Raw genomic sequence first — 11,958 nt, 5'->3', positions numbered from 1 at the left:
TGATAGTAAGGAAAAGGCAGATGGACCCTATGGTCTCTGCACTCTCCCCCCATTCTTCCCAAACGTTGTGAGTAAAAATTTGAACTGACGGTCTAGCTCATGGTTTGACACGGGTTCTCCCAATGAGACAGGGTATATAAAAAAAAAAAGTCATGATTCCCCTATCCTTGAAGATACAAGAACTCTGGCCGCCATGACCAGGCACATGCGATGTGTCCTCATTTCTTTTTGGTGTTCTAGAAGCAGCCTGAGAGAGATGAGTCTGTGGTCAGGCCTGGGTTACTGTGGTTACAGAGAGATAAGCTCTTTCCAGAGTTGATTGCTCAGCTCTGCTAAAGAAGGTAACAAGTCACCAGCAGCAGTCACGTGCAGTCAGAGAAAGGGCTCAGCGGCACCTGAGTTTCATGATGTATACATATTTAATTATATACATAATGCACGAATGCTTTCCCTTTGTAAAATATTTGGACAGTGTGCAAGGTTTCAGAGCAATAAGTGAAAGTTCCCTTTCCTTCCCCCTCTTCCCATCTTATTCCTTTCCCCAGAGGTAACCGTTGTGGCTTTGATATGACTCCTTCCAACACAACATATACTCACATAGTTTTATATTCTACCTTACTAGCCATCAAAGAAACGCAAATGAAAACAATTGACAAGGGATACCTTCCTTCTTATCATATTTTCTCTGCCAGACAAGAAGAAAAATATCCAGGGTTGGTAAGGGCTTGGGGAAGGAGTTGCCAGTCAGAGCAGTTGTTCTAGAAGTTGATTTGGTCACATAAGTGCATTGAGACTTTACGTCAGTAGGGTCAGGGTCAGTTAGGAGATTGAAAGCGCACAGGTTATTTGAACAAGAAAGATTTAATCAAAAGACATGTTGGGGCACTTGGGTGGCTCGGTCGGTTGAGCGTCCAGCTTCGGCTCAGGTCAGGATCTCACGGTCCGTGGGTTCGAGCCCTGCGTCGGGCTCTGTGCTGATGGCTCAGAGCCTGGAGCCTGCTTCAGATTCTGTGTCTCCCTCTCTCTCTGCCCCTCCCCTGCTCACACTCTGTCTCTGTCTCTGTCTCTCTCAAAAATAAACATAACCCCCCCCCCCCAAAAAAAGAAAACTATTGGTGGTGTTGGTGAGTGTGTCCTAGAAGTGTGCGTGGAGCTAGTCTGTGAGGGCTGCTGGTTTCCCAAGTCGCATTAAAAAATTGAGAACTGGGACCCAAAAAGGAAGTGTCTTCCTGGTCCTGCTGTCTTGCGGTATTCGTCTAGTGCCCTCCACTGACAAGCCTATAACGTGCCCACCCAACAGCAGAGATAGGTTTGCAGGGTCCAGTTCCAGGGTCAGAAAGCAGGGGTCAGTTTGGATCTGAGAGACGAGAAATTGATAACTGGCACACATTTTAACCTCTGGATTCCATTTTGTAAAATTTAAGGGAATAATTTAAAATATGCGTAAGTATGTAACTGAAGAACGGTGATGGCAGTATAGGGAAAAAATGCAAACGAGCTCAATGTTCGAAGATGGAGAACAGCGTGAGCAAAATAGTGGCTCATTTATAAAATGCGGACATATTCATTTATTATCATGAAAAATGTTTATATTATTAGGTGAAAAAGTATGTTAATAACAACTTTTATATTATGGCCCATTAAAATATTCATATACATATATTCATGTACGCATAAAAAGTTTTTGAAAGGTTTAGTATCTTTTTTTTAAAGACATCTTATTCATCAACTTCTTGATACAATATCTGGTTGTTCAGTAAACATTTACGGAACAGATGTATTGTTTTGGTTTCTGAAGGCTGCTACAACAAATTAGCACACGGTCGATGGCTTAAAATATCAGCCATTTAGGGGCGCCTGGGTGGCTCAGTCGGTTGAGCGTCTGACTTCAGCTCAGGTCACGATCTCACGGTTCGTGAGTTCGAGCCCCACGTCAGGCTCTGGGCTGATGGCTCAGAGCCTGGAGCCTGCTTCCGATTCTGTGTCTCCCTCTCTCTCTGCCCCTCCCCCATTCATGCTCTGTTTCTCTGTCTCAAAAATAAATAAACATTAAAAAAAAAATTTTTTTTAAATTAAAAAAAATATATCAGCCATTTATTCCCACACTGTGGACACTATATATCTAAAATCAAGGGCCATACCCTCTCTGAAGGTTCCAGAAGAGACACCTTGCTTATCTCTCCCAGCTTCTGGAGGCTCCAGACATTCCTTGGCCTGTGGCTGTATCTCTCCATTCTCTTCTCTGCCTTCACATGGCTTTCTCCTCTGTCTATGGTTCTCCTCTCCTTATGGGAACAATTGTCCCGGGAGTTAGAGCCTAGCAGATAATCCAGACTGATTTCATTTTGAGATCCTTAATGTAATTACATTGGCAAAGAACCTTTTCCACATAAAGGCACATTCACAGGCTCTGGGCAGATACATCTTTTGGAGAAGTGGTGAGCACCATTCAACCCACTACATGTATGAATGAATACATTTTGTAGTGATTTCCTTGGGTGGTAGGATTAATGCATAATCTCAGTTTTCTTTTCTTCTCCTTCTCCTCCTCCTCCTTCCTCTTCTTTACCAGTATTTTTATGATTTTTATGCAAAGATCTTTTTAAAAAATTTTAATGTTTACTGACTTTTGAGAGAGAGAGAGAGAGAGAGAGAGAGAGAAAACAGGGAGGGGCAGAGAGAGAGGGAGACACAGAATATGAAGCAGGCTCCAGGCTCTGTACTATTAGCTCAGAGCCCAACGCTGAGCCCATGAACCATGAGATCGTGACTTGAGCTGAAGTCGGACGCTTAACCGACTGAGCCACCCAGGTGCCCTGCAGAGATCTTTATGTTACTTTTTAAATAAGTAGAAAATGAAAAAGTACTTGGGGTATGAAAATTACTGAGAAAATCCTGAGAAGTCCTGAGTTCATCATCTTAAAGATATGGTTGAACCCATAGTTCACAAAACCCTGAACAGCTGTACCCACCTGGGGAAAGAAACAGGAGGAGAAAATAAAAAGGCTCAGGAGAAGGGGCACATTCATCCCAGAATACCTACGTTCATTTATGCCTCGGGACAGACCTGAAGAGCTCCCAGCTGAAAGCTGGACCTAGGGAAGCTGGGAAGCAGGAATCCCAGCCTGGCCTTCTGGGCATCCGAGTTGAGCAACCTTGTGGTCTGTGCAACACTCACTATTTGGAGCCACAGACCAAGTTTTTTGTTCTTTTTCAGTGCAGCCCTGCCCCTCCTCCTTTTTCTCCTTGTTCTCTTGCTCTGATTCATTGATGAATTCCTAAGGGAGATGTTGTTCCATTAAAACAGGAAAGTCTGTGCTGTCGAAAGGCATTTTAAAATGCTCCTGTCTTCTTTCACCGAGAGAGGCGATCTTTCCAAAAAGAAAGGAAAACAAGGGAGTTTGGGCATAATCACCTTTTTTATTTCTCTTAAAGCATGTTTTATTTCCAGCCTCTTTTGAAAACCAATCGGTTTTTTGCTCTTAAGCTTAAAGTTTAAAGCTAGGCTAAAACATGGATAAGTATCCAATGCTGAGTTCAACATTTTATCTTCTGGGTAGGAGATACATTTTTAAAAATTAGGTTAATTAAAAATAACCGTTGCCTATCGATGTAAAGAAAAGGAGAGCATTTATCATGAATGTTAAGTCATCGTTTGAGTTCATATTGACCCGTAGTGATGTTAACGCAATGAGGTGTCAGTTAACATACTATGAATGAATAATAATGAATGAATGAACACCTGAAATGTAAGAACAGACCATGCTTTTTTTAAAAAAAGTGGTTACTTATTTTGAGAGAGAGCGCGCGCACAAGTGAGTGAGGGAGGGACAGAGAGAGAGAGAGAGAGAGAGAGAGAGAGAGAGAGAGAGAATCCAAAGTAGGCTCCACACTGAGCGCAAGCCTGACACAGGGGATCAGTCTCACGACCTGAGCCAATGTCAAGAGGAGGACGCTTAACCAACTGAGCCACTCACACGCCCCAGATTATGCTTCTTTTTCATCATGGAAATATTTTTATTTTATGAAAAAAGAGTGAGCATTAAGGTGGGTATCTTGGGTATCTGCAGTTAAGGTGTATGTCTTGGATGACCCATTCAAGGAAGTTCGCTTCAACCAACTTAACGAAACCTATACCCTTCGTGGACTGACAGAAACACGGGCGGCACATATTGAGGCCACATTTCCTGATCGGACTGTGCTGGTTTGAACAGATGTGACAAGAGTGAGAACCCCGGCCACATTTTCTCCGATAACTCCAGTAGAGTCGCCGGTGACCCATTTTGCTTTCTTGGATGTAATGAGGCAAAAACATACCATGCTTTTTAAACTAGGGCAGGGGTTGGTGATTTTTTTTTTTTTTTCCTGTTAAGGGCCGGATAGTAAATATTTTAAGCTTTGTAGGCCAGATGGTCTCTGATGCAGTGATTCAACTCTGCCATTGTAGTAGGAAAGCAGCCACAGGTAATAGCTAGGTTCAGGAGCATGGAGCATTTATTGGAGCATTCCAATAAAACTTTATTGACAAAAACCGGCGGTGGGCCAGATTTAGTCCATGGGTGGTAGTTTGCTAACCCCTGAGAGAGAAGCTCAGAGAATTGCAAGAGTATACCGATAATCGTGGCTCTCCAGAACCGGAGAAAGCAGATTTTGATCTGCTCTGTTGTTTCCTCATAAGAAGGAAATGCCAACATATTGGCAGATCTATGTGCTTTTTTTGGAAGATTAATCTGGCTTAAATGATGAGTGATGTAAAAGGAAGAACGAGAAAATGAACCCTTATATTTGTGAAATGAATGGTTCGATTCTCAGAAACCAGGATCTTGTCAGTTAATTCTATTGGCAATACTTTTGGCCATTATCATCTTGGAACAGATTTAATACTTGATTTATAAGCTCATCTTATTATATGAAGCTTTTGCCATACAGAGTTATGTGTTCAATGGCTATGGTTTATGCCATAATATAGCTGAATTTGGAAAATGATTCATAATGACATACATAAGGGGATTTAAATGAATTCCTTTACCTATGGTTTATTCATCCCTGTTCGTTTTTCCTAAATAATATTTGATTGCAAGATAAAATTTAAGAGGAAAGTAAGACAATAGAAGTGGGTGATATTTTGGAGGGATTGTTGATGGGCTATGGTTATATTCTGGGTTAAGAGATATTTAATTCTTTTTTCATGTTTATTTGTTTTTGAGAGACAAAGAGACAGAGCGCAAGTGGGGGAGGGGCAGAGAGAGAGGGAGACACAGAATCCAAAGCAGGCTCCAGGCTCTGAGCTGTCAGCACAGAGTCCGGCGCAGGGCTTGAACTCACAAACTGTGAGATCGTGACCGGAGCGAAGTTGGCTGCTCTCCGACTGAGCCACCCAGGCGCCCTGGGTTAAGAGATTTAAAAAAAAAGAAAAGAAAAAAACACAACAAAAAACCCAGGGAGGACTGAGCACGTGAACTGGAAAGGGAATGGCTTTGAGTAAGAATGCTTGTATTTCGTAGTTTTAGTTAGTTGAGGAAATCACTAACCTCCTGCGTCTTTACTCTGAGATTGGATGATTGAATGCTCATTCAACCAAATCAAATATTGCATGTGAACGCATGTAGCCTCTTGCTATCCTTTGCAGCTGTTGGGTTCTCTGGGATGCAGAAATGCAGAGGTAGGAGGGCAAAAGTCTTCCTGCCCAGAGGGAACCATCTGACTGTGATGTAGATCGATGGTCTCTACCAGAGCCGTGCAGATCTCTGTAGCAAAGACTGCCTGTTCAGGGAGCTCTGTGTTGGTAGGGATTTGGGGCCATGCGTTGCTCAGTCATTGGCAGAGATGCCCTACGAAGTGGTCTTGGCTACCACTGCCTCACTCATTAATGGCCTTGAAAGCTGAGAAGGGGCCAACGGCTGGAGGCGGTCAACCAGACATATTCTTGCCGTGAGTCCTTCCTTGAAGCGGGGGGTCTGAAGGGCACATCTCTAGACATGACACCTTCTTTCAGTTTTCTGACTCTTCCTTTCAAGCCTCATTAGCTGTCTCATCTTCCTCTGCCTTTGCAGTGAGGTTCCCGGAAATCTCTCTATGCTATAGACTCTTCTGGAAGATTGCTTCCACTTACATGGCACTAATATGGCTTGTTATCATTGCCTATGCCAGGGATTTCTTATACATTTGGTGCATCAGATAGGATGACAGTTGGGGGCATAAAACATAAAACTGGAGTATCAGTGGTTTAAATGTAAAATGAATTTGTATGTTCTCAGTGCAGAGTCAGAAGGGTGGCTTCCCCGCCAGAAACCCAAGATCCTTCTATCATTCTACCTTAAAATCCTAGTGTATGGCTCCCGTGTTCAAGATCACATGATGGTCAAAGTGGCTGGTGGACCTCCCCCGCTCACAGTCTTGCTCTTAGCAGAAGAAAAATGAGGGAGTGGAAGGAGCAGAGAGAGCCTGTCTCCCATCTGAGTCAGCCAAATTTAAGTGGTTTTCCTGGAAGTCCCATACAACATTCCTATTTACATCTTGGGTTACACCATAGTCACATGGCTGCATCTAGCTACCAGGGAAGCTGGAAATGTAGTTTTTTTGTGTGTTTCAATTCTAGCGTCTGCCGGGGAAAAAAAGCATGCAAGGAAGAGGACTGAAATGGATTCTGAGGGCCTAAATCTGCAGTATCTTTCACACTCCCAAATTGTTTTTTCCCGATCACACTTTTCTTCTGAGTTGGAAACAGGTGTTTTTCCGTCTCCTAGACATTTCCACCTAGATGTCCCAAAGGCAACTCAATTTGAACATGTGCTAAACTGAACTCCGTTATATTGACCCACAGTAATGATTATATTTCCGCCTATATCATTATGCCATCGATCACTTGGTCAGCCAAAATCTCTCATTTCACACGCTTCTTTTCTCCTCCCTTTCCATATTCAGTCTGTCTCCTAGTCTTGTGAATGTTTTCCTAATTATTTTTTCGAGCATATCCTTTCTTCCCCATTGCCACTTCTAGGATCTTGGTTTAGGACCTCATTATTTTTTTGGCTAGTGGATTTTTTATATTGCTTTATTCATCTCAGCCTTGAACCTTCTGATCCATTCTTCATGCTGTTGCTGAAGCTGTTTTTGCAATATATAAATCTGCTTACATTACTCCACAGCTTGAAATCTTACACCGTCTACACAGTAAAGGCCAGACGCTTTAGGAAGGCAGATCTCATGGTCTGATGACTGTTCTCACTTTGGCTTTATCTTTGGCCACTTCCTGTTGTACATCCTGTGTCTCATCCATGTTGTTTTATACGTATATGCCGTTATGAAATACCTAGCATGGCTAGACAGAGATAAGCCTCCTTAAGACTTAAATCTTAAGTTCTGTCTTTCTTGTTATCGCAGCGCACCCCTACCCCCACCCCACGCCCTGGAAGCTCTAGGTTAGAACACATGTTCTTCTAAGAAAGTTCAAAGGGAGTCTTAATCTTTCTGAAGATGACAAAGGTCTGGCTGATTTTAGGGGAAAGATGATGAGTTTGGATTTCAACATGTTGCATTAAGCTGATGAACTGAAATCCAAATGGAAGCGTCTAGGGCTAGGAGATTCCGGGGCTGGGAGAGACATTTGAAGATAAGGATTTTGACGAGGTCAGCAAAGACTTCGCAATGTATTCTGTGAGTATGGATGAGGTAGAGCGTTTTGCAGGAATGCCTCAATGTCTTTGGCCGCAAACAAGAGAAACACAGCCAGTGGTTGCTTACTTACATCGAGGTCTGTGGTTATTCAAGCATGTGGGTAGTTGCTGCATTGGTTTCTCAGTTCCTGGATATCAGGGGACAGTCCTGGCCTCTGTACTCTTCTCTTGAACTTCCGTCAGGGTGGCAGGATGACATTGCTCAATGGCTCATGTTCTTATGTGGCAATATCCCAAGAAAGAAGGGATAAGCAGGAAGACACATGTCTCCGTATGTGCCTCTTCTGTAGGAGGTGAAAGATGTCCCAGAACACCTCAGAAGGCTTCCCTTATCATTGATCAGAAATGGGCCACACGGCCAGCCCTCCACCAGTCACTGTCAAACGGGAATGGTTCGCCATGATTAGGTCGAGCACCTCTTTGCGTTAGCAAGCTAGCGAGTGAGAACAGCCACCGTAAGTGTTTGCCACAGAGCCCATCAAGACCCAGTTTGGGGAGAATAAACGTGAAACTAACACAGGAGCAAAGGCAGGTAAAGAGGCTGGTGATGTCGGTCAGGTAGCACTCAACATAAAAAGAGGGGTAAGGAAGTGGTCAGTGGTGTCAAACGTAGTGACGAAGTCAAGAATGAATAGAGACCGAAGGATGTGGCCCACAGAAATTGTTGGTAAGCTTTAAGAGCGATGCTTTCCATTGACTGCTTGGGTCGGGAGCAGAAAGTCACGGAGCTACGGAGCAATCCAATGATGTGGGCGCACAGCATACGGAGACATGGTAGGATTTTTGATGGTGAATGGAAGGCAGGTGAGGGGAAGGCAGCCGGGGCTGGGCAGCAAATACAGTGAAAGGTGAGGGGGTTTTCACAACAGAGAGATCCGGGTTTGTGGAAAGGTGGGTGGGAAGGAGTTAATGGGGAGAAGGAACTAGAAAGCATGTGAGAAGTGGAAAGAAGTGATCATCCCAGATGCTCTGGGAGGTTCACTTTTTAGAGGAAGAGACACACGTAATCAGAGGCTGGCGGGAAGGACAACAAAATGTTGGTGGGTGTTTTGAGACGATGACAAAAGAAATACAGAAGCTCAAAGTGGATCTTAGAGAAGCTGGAGGTTTGGTCATCTCTGGAATTTACTGAGGAATAAATGTGGAGAGTAGATAGAAGGAAGAGATGGGGTACAAATGATGGGTTGAGAGAGGAGAGGATCTAGAACATCAAAAATTGGGAACATTTTACAAGTCTAGAACAGGAACTCAAACAGGAAGGAAAAAAAAAAAAACAACTCCTGGGGGATTAAATTTGATGACCAAAGGGAAAAAGGAAGCCAGAAACCTATAAATTTCCCTGAGATGGGAAGGATTTATAGATGAGGAAAAAATCGACGTGGAAAATCCATTTTTGGCTTTTCCCAGCCTCCTGCTGTTTGTGAAATAACAAATAATGTTTCCCAAACCCCAAATGTTTCAATTTCCTCAGCTGAAAGATGGCATGTTGCTGTTATACTATTTATAAAGTGAGGCTTTGTTTGCTCAATCTTACTCAGGATGACAACGCTGAAAATAAGTCTCTGGGACAGAATTCAAGTCCGTGAAATCAAGGACACGTTTAAGGTACACATCATCTGCACCAGACACGAGGCTTTGCGATGACCCCAAATATAATACTCTTTAACCTGCCTCAACTGGAAAGAGTTAAAAAAAATAATAAACCGGAGAATGAGACAGACGGAGATAAAAATATCGCCTTTCTTACTCACAAACCGCCGTATTGGAGGCATGGGTTAATCTGGCCCGTCAGTTTATTTACACTCCCCTGGATGCAACTTGCATCATTCCCCCAAACTGGAGGCCTTCTTCTCTGGCATGATCCTGCTGAAATAAACTGTCTGGATGGCCAAGAGGAAAGGAGAATTTAACGAGGTAACTCATGTCCTTTTGCGAAACTCATGAATCAGATAAGTCATCTTCTTCCCAGGATGGGGTCATTGAGAGCCAAAGAGAGAGTCCTGAGTCTAACTCTAATTGATGTCCTCCCCCTGGAATGTCTATTAAGTACTCCTCCCCAGACAAGGCAATATATCAGGACCAGGGATACCAAGGGATATAAAGATAAATAAGACACATCCCAAGAGGATTCAAGGAGCTCACAATCTAGCAGGAGAGAGAGAAGGGATAGTCTGTTGGACGGATAGGAACACAGAGACCCAAACGTGGAGGGCAGGTGATGTTCGGCGTAGGTGGAGGGAAAAGGGGAAATTGCAGGTTGAGAGGGCCCGGAAGGTAGAGACCCTCGCCAGCTTTACTAAGGATTTTGGTCTTCATGAGACAGGAAACAAGAAGACATGGAAAGTTTCTGAGCATGGGAGTGAACAATGGGTTGTAGCGTGCAGGATGGGTGAGCATAGAGGACAGGCTCAAGGTGAGAGGTGATGAAGGCTTGAATAAAGCGCTAATCAAGAGAAATGTTGGAGACAGAAACCGCAGTGGAGGGCTCGATACGGGGTGTCGACAAACACGGGGCAGCTAAAGTATCTTCCAAGGCAAAGCAGGTAAATAGGAAGAAGACAACGAGCTTGGTTTTGTGCGAGTTGAGTTGGATAGGTTAGGAAAGGTCTGCACTTCTCTAGAAGGGAGTTAGAAAGAGACAAAGAAACACACACGGACAAAAATAAATAAGTGAGCATTTACTATGTGGTGAGCCCTGCCTAGTTACTGGAGACACAGCAGTAAAGATGTCAGACCTTGTCCTTGTCCTCAGACAGCTTATGGTTGATCCACACCATTCCTGTCTGTGAGCGGTGGGCCCTCAACCCTCCTCCAAAATGTTTGCCAAGTACATAGGGGAATCTCCAGATGGATGGGCCCAGGAGCCACCATCTGCCCTGCAGGTGCCACATCGCCCTGCCCTGTTCAGCCCACTCGTTGGTTCTATTCCCATGGCCTGAAAACCCTGTGCTCGTGAGGGCATCAGTGTCGCATGCAAGGGCGTGACCCTGGACAGGGTGCCTCCTGCACTTGCCAGGTTTCACATCTCATGGCCTTCCCTCCACATGGACCTCCAGTGGCGTTGTCGGTTCAAAACGTACCATTCTCCCTCATGCTTCCTTTATCACCTCTTTTGGTTCATTTCCCTTTCAAATGCCTGCTACAAATCGAGGAAGCTCCCATGCATATGAAAGGAGATAATGGCGGGGTATATATGTGTGTATATAGGTGCATTGTGTATATGTGTGTATATGTACATGCGTGTATATGTATGTGTGCACGTGTGTATTTATGTGTGCATGCGTGTATATGTGCATGTGTTATGCATATGTGTGGGCATGTATGTGTGTGTGCACATGTATGTGTGTATGTACACATGTATGTGTGTATATGTATGTGCGTGCATGTATATGTGTATGTGTATATTCATGGGTGTATATGTGTGCGTGCCTATGTGTGTATGTATGTGCTGGTGCACACATGTGTGTATGCGTGCATGTATGCATACGTGTGTGTGCATGCGTGTATATGTGTGTGCATGCATATGTGTGCATTTTACATGCACGTGTGTATATGTATATGTGTGTATGTGTCTATGTATGTGCGTACATGTGCATTTATGTGTGTATATGTATGTACGTATATGTGTATGCATTATGTATGTGTGTGTGCATGTAGGTGTGCATGTGTGTACGTGCATGCAGGAATATGTATGTGTGTATGTGTGTACACGTGCATGTGGGTATATATGTATGTGTATGTCTGTATGTGTGCATATGTGCATGAATGTATATGTATGCATATACATGCATTTGTGTATACGTCTGTTCATGTGTATGTGTATGTGTGCACGTGTATATTGTGTGCATGTATGTGTGCATGTGTATGTACATGCGAGTGCACACATGTGTACGAGTGTGTGTGCATATGTGTGTACATGCGTGTATGCACGTGGCTATGTGTGTACATGCATATGTATGCGTTTTGTGTGTGTGCATATGTGCGTGTGTGTGTTATGTATGTGCACGTGTGTATATGTATATGTGTGTATATGTCTGTGCATGTGTATATGTGTATGTGAGTGTATGATATGTGTGTGATGTATGTGTGTGTGTGTCCATCCACCAGCAGACAGATCAAAATACTTTGCTACTCAAGTAATTGCAACAAAGTATAATGAGTGTTGTGTGGAGGGAGGTGGGAGAACTGGGGAGGCAGGTGACAGGGACGCCGCCACAAAACTCTAGCATGGAGATTCCCAAGCTTTTTGGGTACACAAGCTTCTTAGTAATTCTTTCCTAGC

General features: G+C 43.8%; 1 protein-coding gene across 1 annotated transcript; it reads right to left on the bottom strand.

The window, feature by feature from the left end:
• Positions 1 to 4,042: 4,042 nt before the first annotated feature.
• Positions 4,043 to 4,282, bottom strand: LOC109277157 (40S ribosomal protein S29-like). Its single transcript, XM_053892211.1, has one exon. It carries the CDS (start codon positions 4,280 to 4,282, stop codon positions 4,043 to 4,045), a length of 240 nt encoding a protein of 79 aa, XP_053748186.1.
• Between the last annotated feature and the right edge of the window lie 7,676 nt (positions 4,283 to 11,958).

This window comes from Panthera pardus, unplaced genomic scaffold, assembly GCF_024362965.1.
Source record: "Panthera pardus isolate Hobbes unplaced genomic scaffold, ASM2436296v1 HiC_scaffold_3, whole genome shotgun sequence".
Taxonomy (NCBI): Eukaryota; Metazoa; Chordata; class Mammalia; order Carnivora; family Felidae; genus Panthera; species Panthera pardus.
Note: the sequence above shows the minus strand (reverse complement) of the source record. Positions and strands in the feature narration are given on the sequence as shown.